Below are 20,318 nucleotides of genomic sequence, written 5' to 3'. Positions count from 1 at the left end.
GCGTGTCAACACGCAATTGTCATTTCATAATAAACACATATCACCTCGGCGCACAGCAAGTTTCAATTTCAGTTCCTGGCATTTTTAACCAGTGGAGAAAGGTAAGAGATGTCCCTATCGTTTTTCTTATATGAATTATTCTACGTTAATAAAACATACCTGGTGATCAACTACAGTTTGCTGTAAACATTATGATATGCCTGTAGTGTTATGATAACGACGGCTGCAGCGGGAGCCGGGAGGACGGCGGCAGCAGTGGATTTGCGAATAGCATGCAGCTGCAGAGCCGCAGAGCCAGCGGCGCTTTCAGGTCAGGTCCGCTCAACAGCGCCCCCCCCCACCCAACGGCTGAAAGCTGTGACCAGACCCCTACATATGCTTCTAGCAAAATCCAGCATCCAGCCCGGCTGTTTGCAATGGGAGCAGCACGGACTCGGGACTTATTTTATTTGGAATATAATGACTTTATACGCAAAAGTAGCCTAGTTTTAAGTTAAAATATTATAAATCTACATGCCTTGAGGATGTCATTCTTTATATAGCCTGCCTATCAGGCAAAAAAAATTATTCTAACGGAAACACTGATACCGTGATATATACCGTTACCGTCTATGCTTCAAATTATGCCGTGATATAAATTTTAGCCCATACCGTCCACCCCTACCTAGTAGTATTGTGTTAATAACCTAGTAGTATTGTTAATAACCTATAGTATTGTGTTAATAACCTAGTAGTATTGTGTTAATAACCTAGTAGTATTGTGTTAATAACCTAGTAGTATTGTTAATAACCTATAGTATTGTGTTAGTAACCTATAGTATTGTGTTAGTAACCTAGTAGTATTGTGTTAGTAACCTATATTATTGCATTAGTAACCTATAGTATTGTGTTAATAAACTAGTAGTATTGTGTTAGTAACCTATATTATTGTGTTAGTAACCTAGTAGTATTGTGTTAGTAATAGGGGTGGGACGATACATCGATCCAGATCGATACATCGATGTAATTATCAACGATCGAATCGGATCGATGCAATGTAATAAGATCGATTCATATCGATACTCTTATTTGAAAATCCTGTGGCGAGTCTCATATCCGCCCAAGAACAACAGCAGTAGCTCCGTGTGTGTAGACGTTACAGCATAGCATTCTCCCTTTCTGTGTGTGTGTGTGCGCGCGCGTCTTTGGAAAGAGCAGATGAGGTCAGAGGAGTTTGATGTTTAAATGTTATTTAAACATAAACAATATAATACATAATAAATGTAGGCCTATACATGATCATGCAACATCAACAAATTGTTGTAGGAACGGTTTGGGAGAGGGAGGTAGGGAGGGGTTTTAGGTTGAGTTTTGAGTTCCAAAAAATGGAGCTTAAAGTTTAAAGCTCAATATATCAAAACGTGGCACTTTACAGTGAACAGGAGGTCTATTTGTATTAAAAACAATAGATTGATTTTCCTTTAAATGTCTGGAAGAGCTCAAAAATACAAATGTCAAATGATATTTTCGTTACCTTTTTTTAGTTGATCTAAATGTTACTGATTGTGTTAAATGGGCATATGATATCATCTCATATCGATTGCAGGCACCTGAATCTAATCTAATCGTATTGTATCGTGAGAGACTGTGATATCGGCAAATATCGTATCGTTGTCCAAAGAATCGATATCGTATCATATCATGATGAAACTGGTGATTCCCACCCCTAGTTAGTAACCTAGTAGTATTGTGTTAGTAACCTATATTATTGTGTTAATAACCTAGTAGTATTGTGTTAATAACCTAGTAGTATTGTGTTAGTAACCTAGTAGTATTGTGTTAATAACCTAGTAGTATTGTGTTAATAACCTACAGTATTGTGTTAATAAGTATTACATTAGTATGTTAGTTACCTGAGGTGAGTTGGTCCTCCTATAGTATTGTGTTAATAAGTATTACATTAGTATGTTAGTTACCTGAGGTGAGCTGGACCTCCTATAGTATTGTGTTAATAAGTATTACATCAGTATGTTAGTTACCTGAGGTGAGCTGGTCCTCCTGGGCCTGGACACATTTCAACTCATCTATCGTCTCCTTTAGAGAGTCTCTCTCCGTTCTCATGCGCTACAGAGAGAGAAGAGAGAGAGAGACAGACCGACAGAGAGAGAGAGAGAGAGAGAGATATATTTTATAGATTAACTTTTGTATTTTATTTTTTTATTCTTTTTTAAAACAAACATATAAACAAACATGACAACACACGATAAGATATACAAGCATTAATTGTCAGGGCACATCCAATGAGATCACATTTTGGTTAGTTGTTTTATATAAGATATACCCATAATACCTGTTATCTAAAAAAAAAACCTACATACATATGCTCAGCTCGAAACCCCCCCTCCCGGACCCCACCTTGAGAAGTACCTCCACTATCCCTCGCACCTAACCAGACACTACCATTATAAGCTAGCTTTTATTCTCTCCACCACTTCTAACCACATTGACATTTTGGATTCATTGAGACCCAGAATTCTTGCTGTAGATATTTCATGGTAAATTACATCGAGATATGTAAGAAACCAAACTTTACGGCACATTTTTTCCGGTTGAAACCAGCGTGATGCGATCAGCTTTTTGGCTACTGTGATACCCGATAAAACCAATCTCTTTAGCTGTGGATTCACTGCAAACTCAAAAACATCATTCAACAGCAATACCGAGGGGTGTACAGGTATATTCCAAGATACGAGTTTTGATATTTGTTGGGTCACATCTTCCCAGAATGCCTTAACTGGTGAGCAGTCCCAATACATGTGCATAAATGTCCCTTCGTCCCCATTTGTACATTGGGTGCATTTGGAATCTTGTTTGAGCCCCATTCGGCACAGTCTTATAGGAGTCAAGTATGTCCTGTGAATATAGTTGAGATTGATTTGTTGATGATCCGGGTTCCTTGATGTAAGTCGGACATTTGCCCAGGCTCCTTGCCAATCAAAGTCATTTTCCAGGTCTGGTATATCCCTCCTCCAGACAGAGTCAAGTTGGAGGGTTTCATACGAGGACGTTAGTAATTGATGATAAAATTCTGAAACAAAACCTCTCGATGTCTCTCTTGAGTAGAAGAATTTGTGGTATCTGTGGTGTTCAATTGGTCTGTCTAATGGAACACCGTGAGACTTCAAACATAGCTCTAACTGTTTGTGAAAAAGCCATGTGGACTTGGTGAGATTAAATTTTTTGCGTATTTCTTTATCACTACAAAAACCCTGTTTGTTAAAAATATCCCCTAATGAGTGTATGCCTTGCTTTTCCCATATAGGGAATCTTATAGGTCGTTTTCCAATTAAGAGAGCATTGTTATTGAATAAGGGAGTATGGTTGTGCCATTCTTGTGGGTTAGGATTTTTTTTTTGTGATTCACGCCATATCCGGATCGCATGAGTAATTATGGGGCCAAATTTTCGTTCACAGTGCTTGATTGGTAGTTTAGTGTATGCTATGTCCTTCAGTCTATGTGGGGCTACTATGTTTTCTTCTATTTTCCTCCAAGATGCTAATGCTTGGGAGTCAAACCATGTTGTCAATGGACTTAATGAGTACGCCTTAAAATATAGGAAAAAATCTGGAAATGCCATGCCACCATCTGCTTTATTTCTCTGTGCGGTGGATCTTTTTATACGTGGTGGTTTGTTATTCCAAATAAATTTGTATGTGGAGGAGTGTAATCTTTTCCAGTAACCCTCTGGAGGGGGTAACGGTAGCATTGAACAGAAGAAGTTGATTTTAGGTAGTACATCCATCTTAACTATTGATATCCGTGCTTGTACTGTGTTCTTAAGTTTTGTCCATCTATCAAGGTCGTCTTTGATTTTGTTTTGGATTTTTGTGTAGTTGTGCTTCACCGTTTGTCTTATGGTAGGGAATATTTCCACTCCCAAGCATCTGAAATGTTTTACCATCGGTATCTGTCCTGGGAGGGTTGTATCTTTTTTTGCAGGGGTGTTAAGTGGAAGGAAAGCCGACTTCGGCCAATTTATCTTAAATCCCGATAAATCACCAAAGTCCTCAATCAACTTGAGCAGATGAGGCAATGTGGTGTTGGGGTTTTTCATGAACAATATTACATCGTCCGCATATAAACAAATTTTTTGTTGTGTGCCCTTGATTACGATAGGTTCTATGGATTGGGATTGTCTTATATATTGTGCTAACGGCTCTAATGATAGATTGAACAGACCGGGACTAAGAGGGCAACCTTGTCTGGCTGAGCGTGATACCGGAAAGATATCGGAGATGATTGTGCCTGTTATAATCATGGCCGATGGGTCTTTGTATAATACTTTAATCATATCGATGAATCCTTTTCCTAACCCCATCCTTTCTAGCACTGCCCACAGATACGACCATTCCAGCCTGTCAAAGGCCTTCATAGCATCCAGGGACAGTATCGCCTTAGGTATGGTATCCTCTTTGTCGGCATCAAGTACGTGCAGTATACGTCTTATGTTCTCAGTGATCAGGCGGCCTCCTATGAAGCCAGTTTGGTCCGGGTGAACTAAAGACGTCATATGCTTTTGTAATCTGATGGCTAATACCTTAGAGTACAGTTTGATATCTGTTCCGAGGAGGCTTATAGGTCTATAACTACCGCACTCGTTGGGGTCTTTGTCTTTTTTAAGGAGGACTGTTATGAGTGCAATATTGTCGGTTTTATGGAAGTTCCCCTCTTTGACTGAGTATAAGATCATATTTAGTAATAAGGGGCCAATTATGTCCCAACAAGAAAGGTACATTTCTGATGGGAAACCGTCTCTTCCTGGAGCCTTACCACTTTTCATTGCGGTTATGGCCATCTTGAGTTCCTCTAGTGTGATCGGTATTTCTAACTGTTTAGCGTCATCCTCTGAGAGTTTAGGGAGAATAATTTGATTAAGAAATGTGTCCATTTTGTTTTGATCGAAGGTCATTTCTGATTTATATAAATCGGAGTAGAATACTTTGAATGTATCGTTTATTTTTACCGGATCTGTTACAAGTACTTGTTGTGCTCTAATGGTAGTTATATCTGCAAATGTTGCATTAATTCTTAATCGCATGGCTAATAGGTGGCTGGGTTTGGAACCATGGGAGTACTGCTGTTGTCTTGTGCTGCGTATTTGTATTTCCGATTGTTGTCTGTATATGTCATTGATCTCTATTTTTAGTACGTTAACTTGATTTTCTAGTCGAGTTGAGTTGTTGTATTTCAGAGAATTAAATAACGTTGAGTAAAGCGTTTCCAGCTCATCCAGTTTTGTGTTTTGATTCTTGCGCATTTTGGAGGAAAAGCTATCCGTGAAGTCTTTGATCATTCCCTTTACCGACATCCATATTATTCTGGGGTCTTGCACCGAGTTTACATTCTCCCGTTGGAATACTATAAGAGCTTCTTTGAGTTGTGTAATGAATTCCTTGTTGTTAAGCAGCAACGAGTTAAATCGCCATCTTGGGGCTCGGGAGGATAGTATACCAAATGTACCTTTAAGAAGTAAATAACAGTGATCTGATAGTGCGTTGGGTATCATTTCCACTTCATAATTATCAAATAGTTTCTGTGATGCAAAGACATAATCTATTCTGGATAGTGTCTTATGTCTCGCAGATCGACAAGAGTACTTTCGGGTCGTGGGGTTAAGTAACCGCCATAAGTCCTTTACACCTGTAATCTTTGACCAATCCTTTAATGCCTTCGATGAATTCTTTTGTTCGCTGGAAAAGGCGAGGTAAGATTTGTCTATCCTTGGGTTCCAGATGGCATTAAAATCCGCTCCTATTATAAATGAGTAATCGGGAATGTCTAACATTGCATTGGTTAGTGTAGTGAAGAAATCTTCTTCGTACAAATTTGGGGCGTATACCGCTATCAACGCTATTTTCCTGTTCTTATGTTCAATCTTAGCTATAGTTATCCGACCTTCTACATCAGACCATACTCCCTTTAGTACAATATTCAACTTACGTTTAACGACTATTGCTACACCCCGAGTTCTCGTACCAATAGAGGAGTGACTGATATTATGGTATATGTTGTCCGCTAATTTACCTATGTCTTTCCCTAGAATGTGTGTTTCGCTTAGCAGAGCAATGTCCACATGTTCTTTTTTCATCAGTGTGAGCACGCTTTTGCGTTTAAGTTGGTTATTTATTCCCCCGGTGTTCCATATCATTATATTCAAACTAGCCATAGTCTATACATGTTGCATTGTAATTTTTGGTAATGCTTCTAGAGTGCGAGGCAATACTAGATATACATCCCACTAGTGAGGTCCCGTTGAGAGCCGAGCTTAAAAACATACATATATACAAATAAAAATCCCCTACCCTTCCCTCCCACCGAGAGTCGTACAGGATTGTGTTCCATGAACACAACCTTTGCGTATGACTCTCTCCCTTGCACCACCGGATATCCCAGAATGATCCAATTATCCTTAACATTCCTATGTATACCATAGGATCTAACACTCTAAATTCTACCATAAGTAGAATGTCGACTGTGGCTTGGCCACTTACCCGTAAAAAATAAATAAATAAAAATTTAAATGAGATAAACTAAAAATAAAGACCAAAAATAAGCTTCAATTGTCATGCCTTAATCACTTACATTTTATATGAACTTGTAATTTATAGTAATTTATAGTAACCCATGAATAATATGAAGGTATTGAACTGAAGAGAGAGCCTCAATAAATCAGAGAGAGCGGATGAAAAAGAAAGAGAAAAAAAAAAAAAAAAAAAAAAAAACAAGTAAAAGGAAGAGAACATTAACTTAGATCTTAAAAGAGCATTGCTATGCTTAAACATCTAAAGTATTAATTGGAGAAGTAGTGAAAATATTTCCCATTAATAAAAAAACAATTTTTAAATACGTATATGCAGCATTTCCCCCGACCGGGGTGGGCGATGATCGTTGTGTAGAGTGATCTTTCAGCCGGCCGGCTATGATGGCTCTGTGGTTTTGCATCTAGATAGCTGTTGATTATTCCCCCGAGGGGCTTCTGGTAGAATGAATGACCACGTATTGCTGATATTCCAGAATGCTCCATATATCAAAGAATGCTTCGATGTTCTAGATTATTCCAATATGTCATTTTTACATTGTCTGAATGTTCCAGTATGTTCTGGAGTGTTCCAATCTTAAATCCAATATGTCCGCAATAATATACACGTCGGGGAAAGCATTCAAAAACTCTGAGCACGTAGGTCTCTCTGTCCCAAATCCTTGATATAGTACAACCTGAATATTAAAGGTTGTACTATATGGTGACCTTGCATAACTGAGATTTAAAAGGCCATTTATACACTAATCAGCTCCTGTTCAGACAGGAATTTGGCTGCCTCTTCAGGCGATTTGAGGAGAACTTTTGCTCCTTGTTTGTCGACGGCGCGAAGTATTGCAGGGTATATTAGTAGGGGTCTGTGTTTCCCCAGGTATAGTTGAGACATCACCGTCTTGAACTTGGCACGCAGTTCCACTACATCACGACAATAATCTTCAAAGCAGTGTATTGGTACCTCCATGTGTTTCAGATTGCCTTTCATCTTGCGAATTCCACGCATAATCATTTCTTTTATTCTGACTTGGCGCAGTACAACTAATATCACTCTGGGCTTAGCGTTGCTGTCACTGGAGCGGGGTCCCAATCTGAAGCACTCATCCACCTCCGGTATTTTAGGAAGGATTCCTGTTCCCAAGATTTTCTGTAATTCTGTGGCAAACTCTTCAGGGTTTTCACATCTCACTGATTCGTCCAGACCGACAATGCGAATATTCAGCCTGCGTTTTTGATATTCCATCTCGAATATTTTGGCTTTCTGTTCTTTATTGATTCGCGTGAGCTCCTCCGTTATTTCGCTGAGCTCCGTCTTGATTTCATTGTAGTTCCCCTTCATCTCGGCAGTTAGGTTAACTGTGTTAGCCTCTACTTCCTTGTAGATGTGAGTGAATTTGATTTCGTGGGCTTCCACTACTTTCTCCAGAGCCTCGGTGCGTTTATTCTGTGCGTCGGCGTCCGCTCTCAGCTCATCAATTTTGCCTTCAATAGATTCTTTAATAGCATCTACTTTTTGAGTTATTATCTTCTGTGATTCTGTGATCATTTCCTCCATTCTCTTCTCTGTGATCATTACCTCCATTCTCTTCTCCATTGTCTTCCCCATTTCCTCCATTTTCCGGATGATATGATCGGTATCTGCGGAGGTCTTTGATGGGGTTGAACTTGAAGCGGCCTCTGTCGAGTCAATACTTTCTGCTGTCCGCTGTACGTATCCTGGGTCCTGCTGCGGGACCTCTTCGACTAGTTTTTGGTCTTTCCTTGGGTCTTTCCTTGGTGGCATCTCGATTCTTTTGGTCAATATAGTTAGTTGATAGTCTCAGTTGATATATGCGTCAAGTTTTAAACGCATTAATGATATATAATTATGATTTTAAAATGAAAAAAAAAATAACGGGTGAGCAGCTGTGTCACATGCGACCTACTCCATTCTATAGCTAAAGTTATAGATTAACTTTATAGTTAATTTAAGAGCCAATAAAGCCTCTTTACCCCACAACGGTTTAGAGAAAAATAAATAGAATTCAAGATGGCAAGGTTTACCTTGATGAATGAATGCATGATTGTTTAACTTGTCACTTTAACACTTTGAGTGCCAGCAGGGGGCGCACGATTTAGCGCTTGAGTGCCAGCGCTGTAGTCAATGGGAGGGCGAGCACATTTGCGAACGCATAAACTATATCTTAAATTATGGCTAAATGACTTGTTTGCAGTCAACATTGTCGAAACGGATACATTTAAAAAAAAAAAAATTTATTCAATCGGTACATTTCCGTTTTATACCATTTTGAAAAACGTTCGTTTTTGGAAACTTCCAGAAAAAAAAGGTGAATCGCCCTTTAGTGGAATACACAAAACACGTTGTCATTTTTCGGCCTATTTATGAATCGTTTTCAAATAAACGCTGGATTATCGATAGTATATGTGTACTTATGCACGCTAGAGAAGCGGGCTGAAAAATCGATTATCCATTTCCTGATCAGCACACACACATATGGGACACACTGAAAAAAACTCTGATTATCCCAAGACTGGTAAAATAGATTCCTTACCTCAGATCAGATGTTCTCCAAAAAGATTATTCCAATTCCTGATCGCCATTCCAAATATTGATCGCGTTTATTGATCCAACGCTGGGTACTGGAAACACATATTCCACGCTGTTCTGTGGCTCGACAATGAATGCAATCGGCTCGGGTTACATGCATGATAAGTAAAATGTGGATTCCGGATTCTTTTTTTCCCAGAATATCTTCACATAGTGCCACACTGATAGATAACATTTTTACAAACATAATAGATAACAATACTGTGAGTGGGCTATTACTTAATGACATTAGTGACCATCTACCAATTTTTGTTGTGTATGATACTATGTATAGAAAAGTCCTGGAGGCAAAAAATGTATACTATAGCCGTGTAAGAAGTGAGGAGTCATTGACTGCTCTGAGAAATAACTTAATTGAACAGGATTGGAATACAGTATACCAAGCAAATAATATCGATGTCGCCTATGACTCTTTTCTGGAAATATTTAAAGCATCATATGACAACAAATGTCCAATAAAAAACCAGGACAAGAGAAGAAATACCACAAATAATCCATGGTTAACAAAGGGGCTATTAAATGCTTGCAAAAAGAAAAACCTGTTGTATAGAAAATTTATTAAATACAGAACTAATGAAACAGAGTCTAAATATAAAATGTATAAAAACAAGTTAACTATTATTATGAGAAACTGTAAAAAGGAATACTATGCCAATCTACTAGAAAGTAAAAAAAACATGATATTAAGGGTATTTGGAAGGTGCTTAATAATCTTATCAGAAAGGGGTCTAATGGTGTGAACTATCCAGATCATTTTATTGTAAATGAAAAGTCCATAAGCAACATGGATGAGGTGGTTGATGGTTTAAAAAAATTCTTTGTACGTATTGGACCTGAATTGGCAGAGAAAATTACATTCACAACTGGGTCACTGGATAAACTGATAGACTTCAATTCAAGCTCAATGTTTCTTTATCCGGTAGATGAAAATGAAGTAATGGACACTGTATTGAACTGTAAGAATAAAGAATCTAAAGATTATAATGATATTGATATGGAGACGATTAAGAAAATTGTTGGGGGAATTATAAAACCACTAACTCACATTTGCAACTTATCCTTTCAAACAGGAACATTTCCAAATAAAATGAAAATAGCAAAAGTAATACCATTATTTAAATCAGGGGATAAACATACTTTTACAAATTACCGGCCAGTCTCTCTCCTACCTCAGTTCTCAAAAATTCTAGAAAAGCTCTTTTCAATAAGACTTTTCAGTTTTATTGAAAAAAATAACTTGCTTTCCGACAGCCAGTATGGTTTCCGAAAAAATAGATCAACTTCATTGGCGCTTACAGACCTAATTGAGGAAATCACCACATGTACGGAAAATAAGAAATTTGCTGTAGGAATATTTATAGATTTTAAGAAGGCGTTTGATACTATAGATCATGGTATATTATTAAAAAAACTGGATCGATGTGGTATTAGAGGAACAGTTCTAAATTGGTTGGAAAGTTATTTGGAAGACAGGAAACAATTTGTACAAATTGACAAACATAGGTCAACACTGAGGAACATAGTCTGCGGAGTATCATCAATCATGAAATTCATCCTTTTTGCAGAAAACACTAATATAATTTGTTCAGGGCAAAATTTGCAGGATCTTTTGCAGGTGATCACACAGGAGTTGATAAAGTTAAAAAAAATGGTTTGATGAGAATAAATTGTTGTTGAATTTGAGTAAAACTAAATTAATGTTATTTGGAAAGCGAAATAGTGATTTAACAGTGAAAGTTATGATAGACAATGTATGTATTGAAAGAGTAAAGCAAACCACATTCCTGGGTGTAATCATAGATGACAGGATATGCTGGAAACCTCACATCAGTCATGTAAAATCCAAGATGGCCAAAAGTGTGGGGATTATGTATCGATCCAAGAATTTTGTCAACCAAAGGTCACTTCTCATCCTCTACCATGCACTTGTAGTCCCATATTTAAATTATTGTCTGGAAGTATGGGGTAATACTTATCGTTCCAATATATCACCTCTTTATATTCTGCAAAAAAAGGCCATAAGGATTGTGTACAGTGCTAAGTACAACCAACACTCTACCCCATTATTTTTACAAGCATCAGCTTTTAAATTATGGGACTTGATCAAAATTAAAACTGCCGAAATCATGTTCAAAGCTTCACATAACTCTCTTCCAACCCCCATCCACAGTGGTGCAGTCGTAATATGGGAACTGGTAACACGCCACGTGCACGCGCGCGTGCGGGTACGTGCATGCGCACAGAACTTATTTATACACGCGCGCGCGCACACACACACACACACACACACACACACACACACACACACACACACACACACACACACACACACACACACACACACACACACACACACACACACACACACACACACACACACACACACACACACACACACACACACACACACACACACACACACACACACACACACACACACACACACACACACACACACGCGCATATACGCAAGTGCAATCTTTCTATCATACAAGCTCTTCTTGCTCTCTATTTGTGTGAATGTGCGCGTGGATAGCTGGCGCGCAGCACAGACGCTTGATTCAATATCATAAGCAGGTAGACCCCCATCACGAATTCCGAGCCACATTAGTATTCACCTCCACTGCCTGTGTCACACAGAATGAAGGGGGAGATGCATTCAGATAGCCAACACCCAGACACTTAGTCTACCTGCACTTTTTGTTATGTAAAACGGTGGCCGGGTACTTAGTCACAACAAATGGATACAGCGCATTTTTGTGTGCGCGTACACGCGAGTACACATCTGTGCGCGATCGCGCGTACTTCTGCCTCAGTGATCTGGTAACACGGCGTGTAACCGGGTGTGACCACGACTGCACCACTGCCCATCCAATATCGGTTCACTGAGAGGGTAGGAACCAGGATTTATAATCTTAGAGGGAAACAGAAACTCCAGCAACCGGGTGTAAGAACCACTCTAAAATCTATGTGTATATCTGTTTGTGGAGTAAAATTATGGAATGGATTGGACGAGGACGTTAAACTGAGTAAAACATATACCAGTTTAAAAGAAAGTTAAAAAAAGGAATATTGGAAAGGTATAAGGAGGAGGGTGAACATGATGTTTGGCATTAAAAGGAGTATGTATATAAAATATGTATTGACGGGTCAGACTCATGTATGTCTTGTTGAGATGTCGGGGGATGTGGGAAGCGGAGCTGTGTTACATGTAGAGCGTGATGGCCGGGGTGTGGGGAATGGAAGTTCACAGGATTGGCTTCTTCCATCCCACTTTTCGGACCATGGGTGGTGTCTGTTGTTGCTGTTGTCTATTGTTTTAGTGTCGTTTTGTGGTTGTCTTGTATTGTATATGTTGTATGGTTTGAAATGAACAAATGAAACTGATACTTATACTTGTTTAGTTTAAGAATAGGGGGCAAATAAGATTTATTCTTCTTCCTGCTCCTTTTGCCCATGGTAGAACTCTATTTATGATTTTGTATGAAAACTGTATGATTGTATTGCTTCCATGTGGCAAATAAAAATTCTGAATCTGAATCCATCCATTTCATTCAGTCCAATCCAATGGGTGCAATACCATCCGGAGAGACGATAGGGGGCGTTATTTTCCCTGTTCGAGCTCAGAGAGATCCCCAATGGTAACGTGAGGCTAGATTGATGAAAAATGAATGGAAATCGCTAATAAAAAAAATTACGATTAAATAACGAGATTTCTCGTCGTTGGCACTCAACGCATGGCATGAAATAACAAGATTTCTCATGGCTGGCACTCAAAGGTTTCTAGGATCTTGAAACCAGGGACTGCAGTTGAAAATTAGCTGGCTAGCTAAAACTGCTAAATTTACAGACACGTTAATTAATGTGTATTGTCCATGCAAACAAATAAACTGAAATGTATGAATGAATGAATTAAAATAATGAATGAATGAATAGATTAATTGATGGGTGGATGGATGGATTAATTAATTAATGGATGAATTAATTAATTGATGAATGGGTGGCTGGATTAATGAATGAATATTCATAAATAGATGAATGAATGAATACATTTATGAATGGATGGATCAATGAATGAATGGACAAATTAATATATTTATTAATTAATACATTTATGGATGGATGGATTAATGAATTCATAGATGAATGAATAGATTAATTAATGAATTGATTAATGATGGATGGAATAATTAATGAATGAACGAAGCAAACGTACGTCTTTTTCCTTCTGCAGGGCGTCCACTTTCTCTTTGAGCCGTTTGTACTCGAACTCCATCTTATCTGCCTTCTTCGATTCCTCCGACAGCCTGTTCTGCAGCTCAGCCACCTGCACAGAAGAACAGCAGCTCGAGTGAGTGAGTGTTTAAGTTTGAAGTTTGTGTGTTCCGAAGCTCAAATACACATAACTTAAATTTAACTTACAATATGTAATTTTCTGCCACTCAAAACAATAACAAAAGACGTTGTTTGATGACGCTGTGAAGGAGCGTGGAATCATGGGAGTTGTTGTCTTCATTGTTCAAAATCACTGTCCTCACCTGTCTCTTGTACGTCTCCAGTTGTCCTCTATCTGTGTTGCTGTGTCCTCACCTGTCTCCTGTGTGTCTCCAGTTGTCCTCTATCTGTGTTGCTGTGTCCTCACCTGTCTCCTGTGTGTCTCCAGCTGTCCTCTATCTGTGTTGCTGTGTCCTCACCTGTCTCCTGTGTGTCTCCAGCTGTCCTCTATCTGTGTTGCTGTGTCCTCACCTGTCTCCTGTGTGTCTCCAGCTGTCCTCTATCTGTGTTGCTGTGTCCTCACCTGTCTCTTGTATGTCTCCAGTTGTCCTCTATCTGTGTTGCTGTGTCCTCACCTGTCTCTTGTATGTCTCCAGCTGTCCTCTATCTGTGTTGCTGTGTCCTCACCTGTCTCTTGTACGTCTCCAGTTGTCCCCTGGCTGCGTTGGCTTTGCGTAGCTCCTCTTCAAGACCGACGGTGTTCTGCATGTAGGTTATGTTCTTTTCCTCTAATAGTTTCACCTGTGCAAAGATATAACGACAGAAACATTCAGTGTGTGTGTGTGTGTGTGTGTGTGTGTGTGTGTGTGTGTGTGTGTGTGTGTGTGTGTGTGTGTGTATGTGTGTGTGTGTGTGTGTGTGTGTGTGTGTGTGTGTGTGTGTAAATTAGTTAGTGTGTGTGTGTACAGTATGTATCTGTGCATGTCCGTCTCTGTAAGTGTGTGTGTCTGTTTGTCGTGTGTGTGTGTCTTATGTGAGTCCGTGTTTGTCTGTGTGCATGCGTTTGTGTTTGTGTGTGTACGTGTCCATCTGTGTGTTTGTGTGTGTACGTGTCCGCCTGTGTGTGTGTGTGTGTGTGTGTGTACGTGTCCGCCTGTGTGTGTGTGTGTGTGTGTGTGTGTGTGTGTGTTGACCTGTCTCCGCAGGTCTCCCAGGTCCTCTAGTTTCTTCTTATAAGAGTCCACCATGCCCTCCAGCTTGGACACCTTGTCTGAGGAGTGTCTGGTGGGGGAGGGGCGAGGACACAGTCAGCGTCCATCTTCTCTACATATCACTAGTCAGCTTCATCTTCTCTCTGTATCACTAGTCAGGTTCCATCTTCTCTCTGTATCACTAGTCAGGTTCTTTATCTTCTCTCTGTATTACTAGTCAGGTTCCATCTTCTCTCTGTATCACTAGTCAGCTTCCATCTTCTCTATGTATCACTAGTCAGGTTCTATCTTCTCTCTGTATAACTAGTCAGGTTATATCTTCTCTATGTATCACTAGTCAGGTTCTATCTTCTCTCTGTATCACTAGTCAGGTTCTATCTTCTCTCTGTATCACTAGTCAGGTTCCATCTTCTCTCTGTATCACTAGTCAGGTTCTATCTTCTCTCTGTATCACTAGTCAGGTTCTATCTTCTCTCTGTATCACTAGTCAGGTTCTATCTTCTCTCTGTATCACTAGTCAGGTTCTATCTTCTCTCTGTATCACTAGTCAGGTTCTATCTTCTATCGGTATCACTAGTCAGGTTCCATCTTCTCTCTGTATCACTAGTCAGGTTCCATCTTCTCTCTGTATCACTAGTCAGGTTCCATCTTCTCTCTGTATCACTAGTCAGGTTCCATCTTCTCTCTGTATCACTAGTCAGGTGCTATCTTCTCTCTGTATCACTAGTCAGGTTCTATCTTCTCTCTGTATCACTAGTCAGGTTCCATCTTCTCTACGTATCACTAGTCAGGTTCCATCTTCTCTATGCATCACTAGTCAGGTTCTATCTTCTCTCTGTATCACTAGTCAGGTTCTATCTTCTCTCTGTATCACTAGTCAGGTTCCATCTTCTCTACGTATCACTAGTCAGGTTCCATCTTCTCTATGTATCACTAGTCAGGTTCTATCTTCTCTCTGTATCACTAGTCAGGTTCTATCTTCTCTCTGTATCACTAGTCAGGTTCTATCTTCTCTACTGTATCACTAGTCAGGTTCTATCTTCTCTCTGTATCACTAGTCAGGTTCTATCTTCTCTCTGTATCACTAGTCAGGTTCTATCTTCTCTCTGTATCACTAGTCAGGTTCTATCTTCTCTCTGTATCACTAGTCAGGTTCTATCTTCTCTCTGTATCACTAGTCAGGTTCTATCTTCTCTATGTATCACTAGTCCGGTTCTATCTTCTCTCTGTATCACTAGTCAGGTTCTATCTTCTCTATGTATCACTAGTCAGGTTCCATCTTCTCTCTGTATCACTAGTCAGGTTCCATCTTCTCTCTGTATCACTAGTCAGGTTCTATCTTCTCTCTGTATCACTAGTCAGGTTCCATCTTCTCTCTGTATCACTAGTCAGGTTCTATCTTCTCTCTGTATCACTAGTCAGGTTCTATCTTCTCTCTGTATCACTAGTCAGGTTCTATCTTCTCTCTGTATCACTAGTCATGTTCTATCTTCTCTCTGTATCACTAGTCAGGTTCTATCTTCTCTCTGTATCACTAGTCAGGTTCTATCTTCTCTCTGTATCACTAGTCAGGTTCTATCTTCTCTCTGTATCACTAGTCAGGTTCTATCTTCTCTCTGTATCACTAGTCAGGTTCTATCTTCTCTCTGTATCACTAGTCAGGTTCTATCTTCTCTATGTATCACTAGTCAGGTTCTATCTTCTCTCTGTATCACTAGTCAGGTTCTATCTTCTCTCTGTATCACTAGTCAGGTTCTATCTTCTCTACATATCACTAGTCAGGTTCCATCTTCTCTCTGTATCACTAGTCAGGTTGCATCTTCTCTCTGTATCACTAGTCAGGTTCCATCTTCTATACGTATCACTAGTCAGGTTATATCTTCTCTGTATCACTAGTCAGGTTCTATCTTCTCTCTGTATCACTAGTCAGGTTCTATCTTCTCTCTGTATCACTAGTCAGGTTCTATCTTCTCTCTGTATCACTAGTCAGGTTCTATCTTCTCTCTGTATCACTAGTCAGCTTCTTTATCTTCTCTCTGTATCACTAGTCAGGTTCTATCTTCTTTACATATCACTAGTCAGGTTCCATCTTCTCTCTGTATCACTAGTCAGGTTCCATCTTCTCTCTGTATCACTAGTCAGGTTCCATCTTCTCTCTGTATCACTAGTCAGGTTCCATCTTCTCTACGTATCACTAGTCAGGTTCTATCTTCTCTGTATCACTAGTCAGGTTCTATCTTTATGTATCACTAGTCAGGTTTTATCTTCTCTCTGTATCACTAGTCAGGTTCTATCTTCTCTATGTATCACTAGTCAGGTTCTATCTTCTCTCTGTATCACTAGTCAGGTTCCATCTTCTCTATGTATCACTAGTCAGGTTCTATCTTTATGTATCACTAGTCAGGTTCTATCTTCTCTCTGTATCACTAGTCAGGTTCTATCTTCTCTATGTATCACTAGTCAGGTTCTATCTTCTCTCTGTATCACTAGTCAGGTTCCATCTTCTCTATGTATCACTAGTCAGGTTCTATCTTTACGTATCACTAGTCAGGTTCTATCTTCTCTACTGTATCACTAGTCAGGTTCCATCTTCTCTCTGTATCACTAGTCAGGTTCCATCTTCTCTACGTATCACTAGTCAGGTTCTATCTTCTCTATGTATCACTAGTCAGGTTCCATCTTCTCTATGTATCACTAGTCAGGTTCCATCTTCTCTATGTATCACTAGTCAGCTTCTTTATCTTCTCTCTGTATTACTAGTCAGGTTCTATCTTCTCAACGTATCACTAGTCAGGTTCTATCTTCTCAACGTATCACTAGTCATCAGCTGGGAAATTTGTCTTGACGCAACTGACTCCAAACAAAGAAGATAAACAATATAAAAGATACAAAAAAGTACCTGAACAGCAGGATGTCTGGCAACACCACATATATATATAGTGTGACAAAATATCAATTATCGATAATATTGCGACCAAATATAGATTGTTCGATAATTGCCGGCCATTTATCTGGCACTATTTAAAAGTTTAACTGAAAACGGAATAAAGGTATTTTTAAACCTATTTAGTCTAGAGCGTGGAACTCTAAACCTCCTCCCAGAGGGCAGTAGCTCATACTCGGCATGCAAGACATGGGAGGGGTCCGAGACTATTCTATTGGCTTGCCTTAGAGTATTCTGTTCAAAAATAGACTGCAGGGATGAGTGACCTTTCACCCCTATGATCTTCCATGCAGTCTGCATCAGACGGACCAGTTTGGACTTTAGTTGTACAGACAGGTTACCAAACCAAGCTGTAATACTGTATCTGATGAGACTCTCTAATACAGACTGGTAAAAAAGTAACATAAATTTTGTATCTATACCATGAACTCTAAAGCGGCGTAGAAAGTGCAGTCGTTGTTGTAGTCTGCTACACAAACTGTCTACATGGGTGTTCCAGGTTAATGAGTTATCAACCAAAATCCCAAGATATTTATATGAAGAGACCTGTGAGATGGACTGTGTGTGGATGACCACAGGCCTGTGGTCCCCAACACCTCTGGGGTCGAACACCATCTCCTCAGTCTTCTTAACATTTAAAACCAGAGTTATTTCTATCTCCTCTACTGTACGTACTGTATCTTAAACCAGGAAATAGTGTTGATGTGTGAGATGATAACTAGGGTTGGGCATCGTTTGGATTCGAACGATTCCGATTCTCCATTTCGATTCCTGTTCTAAACTATTCTCGATTCCGATTCTTTGAGGTGCAGGTCAAAACAGGTCACAGCTTATTTCGCAGGAGAATTTTTATTTGAAAAATCCTTTATTTTTTTTTCATACTATTCATATTGTCAGTTGACTTGATACAGTTTAATTTGGTTGCTGTACTGTAACTAGGATATTCAATTAGGTCACTTCAAACTTCACTAACTGTAACTGTAAAACTGAAAAGGCACATATGTACATGAAACTCTTAACTTAATACTTAATAAACTGAAACCTGCTGAAATAACATTGCAAGTTGGCAGCAGTCTAAAAAATAAAGAGCTGCAGCCCAGGTGGGTGTTGAGATATTAAACAAAATAAAACAAAGTCATGTGACAAATTAATAATAATAATAATAATAAAATAATAATAAAATAATAATAATAATAAAATAATAATAATAATAATAAAATAATAATAATAATAATAATAATAAAATAAATTGTTGGTATTCATCTGTGTGAATGTTAATTCAACGTGAGTTATTTGATATACCGGATATACATTGGAGAAGCATATTTGGGTACCTAAACATGTGCTATATATTTGATATACTATGTATATACGTTTGAGACGACTGTCGAACGACCAAGTCAGTGTTTGTTTGTATTATTATTTACTTTTGAACTCTGTTTTATTTTTTCTTGTTTTTTTATTTTTTTATTTTATTTTCTTCTGTTTAATGTTGTTATCTGTTCTATATGGACAATGACAATACAACAATGTATATATACAGACATATACTTATAATGTCTATGTCCTCAAAAAAGTATAATAAACAAAAGAGTGAAAAAAAAATAATAATAAAATAAAAATAATAATAATAAAATAAAAATAATAATAATAAAATAAAAATAATAATAATAAAATAATAATAATAAAATAATAATAATAAAATAATAATAATAAAATAATAATAATAAAATAATAATAATAAAATAATAATAATAATAATAATAATAATAATAATAATAATAATAATAATAATAATAATAATAATAATAATAATAATAATAATAATAATAATAATAATAATAATAATAATAATAATAATAATAATAATAATAATAATAATAATAATAATAATAATAATAATAATAATAATAATAGTAATAGTAATAATAATAATAATAATAATAATAATAATGGTTCCGGAACCGGAAGTTAGGTTCTCGGTGCCCAGCCCTAATGATAGCTCACCTTAAGACGTCCATTTAGGTTCTCGGTGCCCAGCCCTAATGATAGCTCACCTTAAGACGTCAATTTAGGTTCTTGGTGCCCAGCCCTAATGATAGCTCACCTTAAGACGTCCATCTCGTCTTTGAGGGACTGGGCCTCGTCGGCCAGTGACGTCAGCTCCTCGTTCTGAGACCTCGTCTCCGCCAGCTCCTTCTCCAGCTCCTCACAGCGGATACGGTAGTCGTCCTTCGCCGCCTCCAGCCTGAAACACACACAACATCAGCTTCATGTTCAGCAGACCCGCTAACACCGTGCACCTGCCTGCCCAGTGACATCAAAGTAGTCGAAAAGAGAGACTTCCAGTGGTTTAAAAAACACTGAAGGTGTTTGACTTGTGGTGTACGACGTTCAAATACAATGTAAATCTAAATTTAGAGGCGGTGTGTGAATGAATAGAAAGTCAATGGAAAGACTTGAACAGACAGGGGGTGGCGCAAATGCCATTTACCTTTGGTTCAATTTGAGCGAGAAACTCTCTTTGTGACCGGGCAAAAACACTGGTCTATCTTCACAACGGATATATAAAATGGACTGCTATGAATGCTCTGGACCCTATATATAGATATCCATTAGGTTACATTTAGAAATGGTCCTGTTTTTTTTATACAAGTGCTACCATTGAGACCAACAAACGGGCGCTTGTGAGAGCTATTCAAGCCTCCCGAGGTGGTGTGCAACGCAGAGCTTCTGGAACATCCGAAGCAGCTCAATACGGCAGCGGG

At 38.6% G+C, this 20,318-nt stretch overlaps 1 protein-coding gene across 4 annotated transcripts in view; it reads right to left on the bottom strand.

Moving 5' to 3' along the window:
• hook3 (hook microtubule-tethering protein 3) overlaps nt 1-20,318 on the bottom strand; it is a 130,814-nt gene that overhangs the window by 36,313 nt on the left and 74,183 nt on the right. For all 4 annotated transcript variants that reach the window (XM_084326298.1, XM_084326299.1, XM_084326300.1 and 1 more), the window contains 5 exons: nt 19,658-19,798; nt 14,589-14,676; nt 14,083-14,196; nt 13,397-13,507; nt 2,019-2,103 (listed from right to left, as the gene is read on the bottom strand). In XM_084326298.1, the coding sequence (XP_084182424.1) occupies nt 2,019-2,103; nt 13,397-13,507; nt 14,083-14,196; nt 14,589-14,676; nt 19,658-19,798 (539 nt within the window). The remainder of the gene's footprint in view (nt 1-2,018; nt 2,104-13,396; nt 13,508-14,082; nt 14,197-14,588; nt 14,677-19,657; nt 19,799-20,318) is intronic.

Source organism: Notolepis coatsorum, assembly GCF_963971535.1.
Source record: "Notolepis coatsorum genome assembly, chromosome: 12".
NCBI classification, from domain to species: Eukaryota; Metazoa; Chordata; class Actinopteri; order Aulopiformes; family Paralepididae; genus Notolepis; species Notolepis coatsorum.
This window is presented reverse-complemented; position numbering and strand designations above follow the sequence as displayed.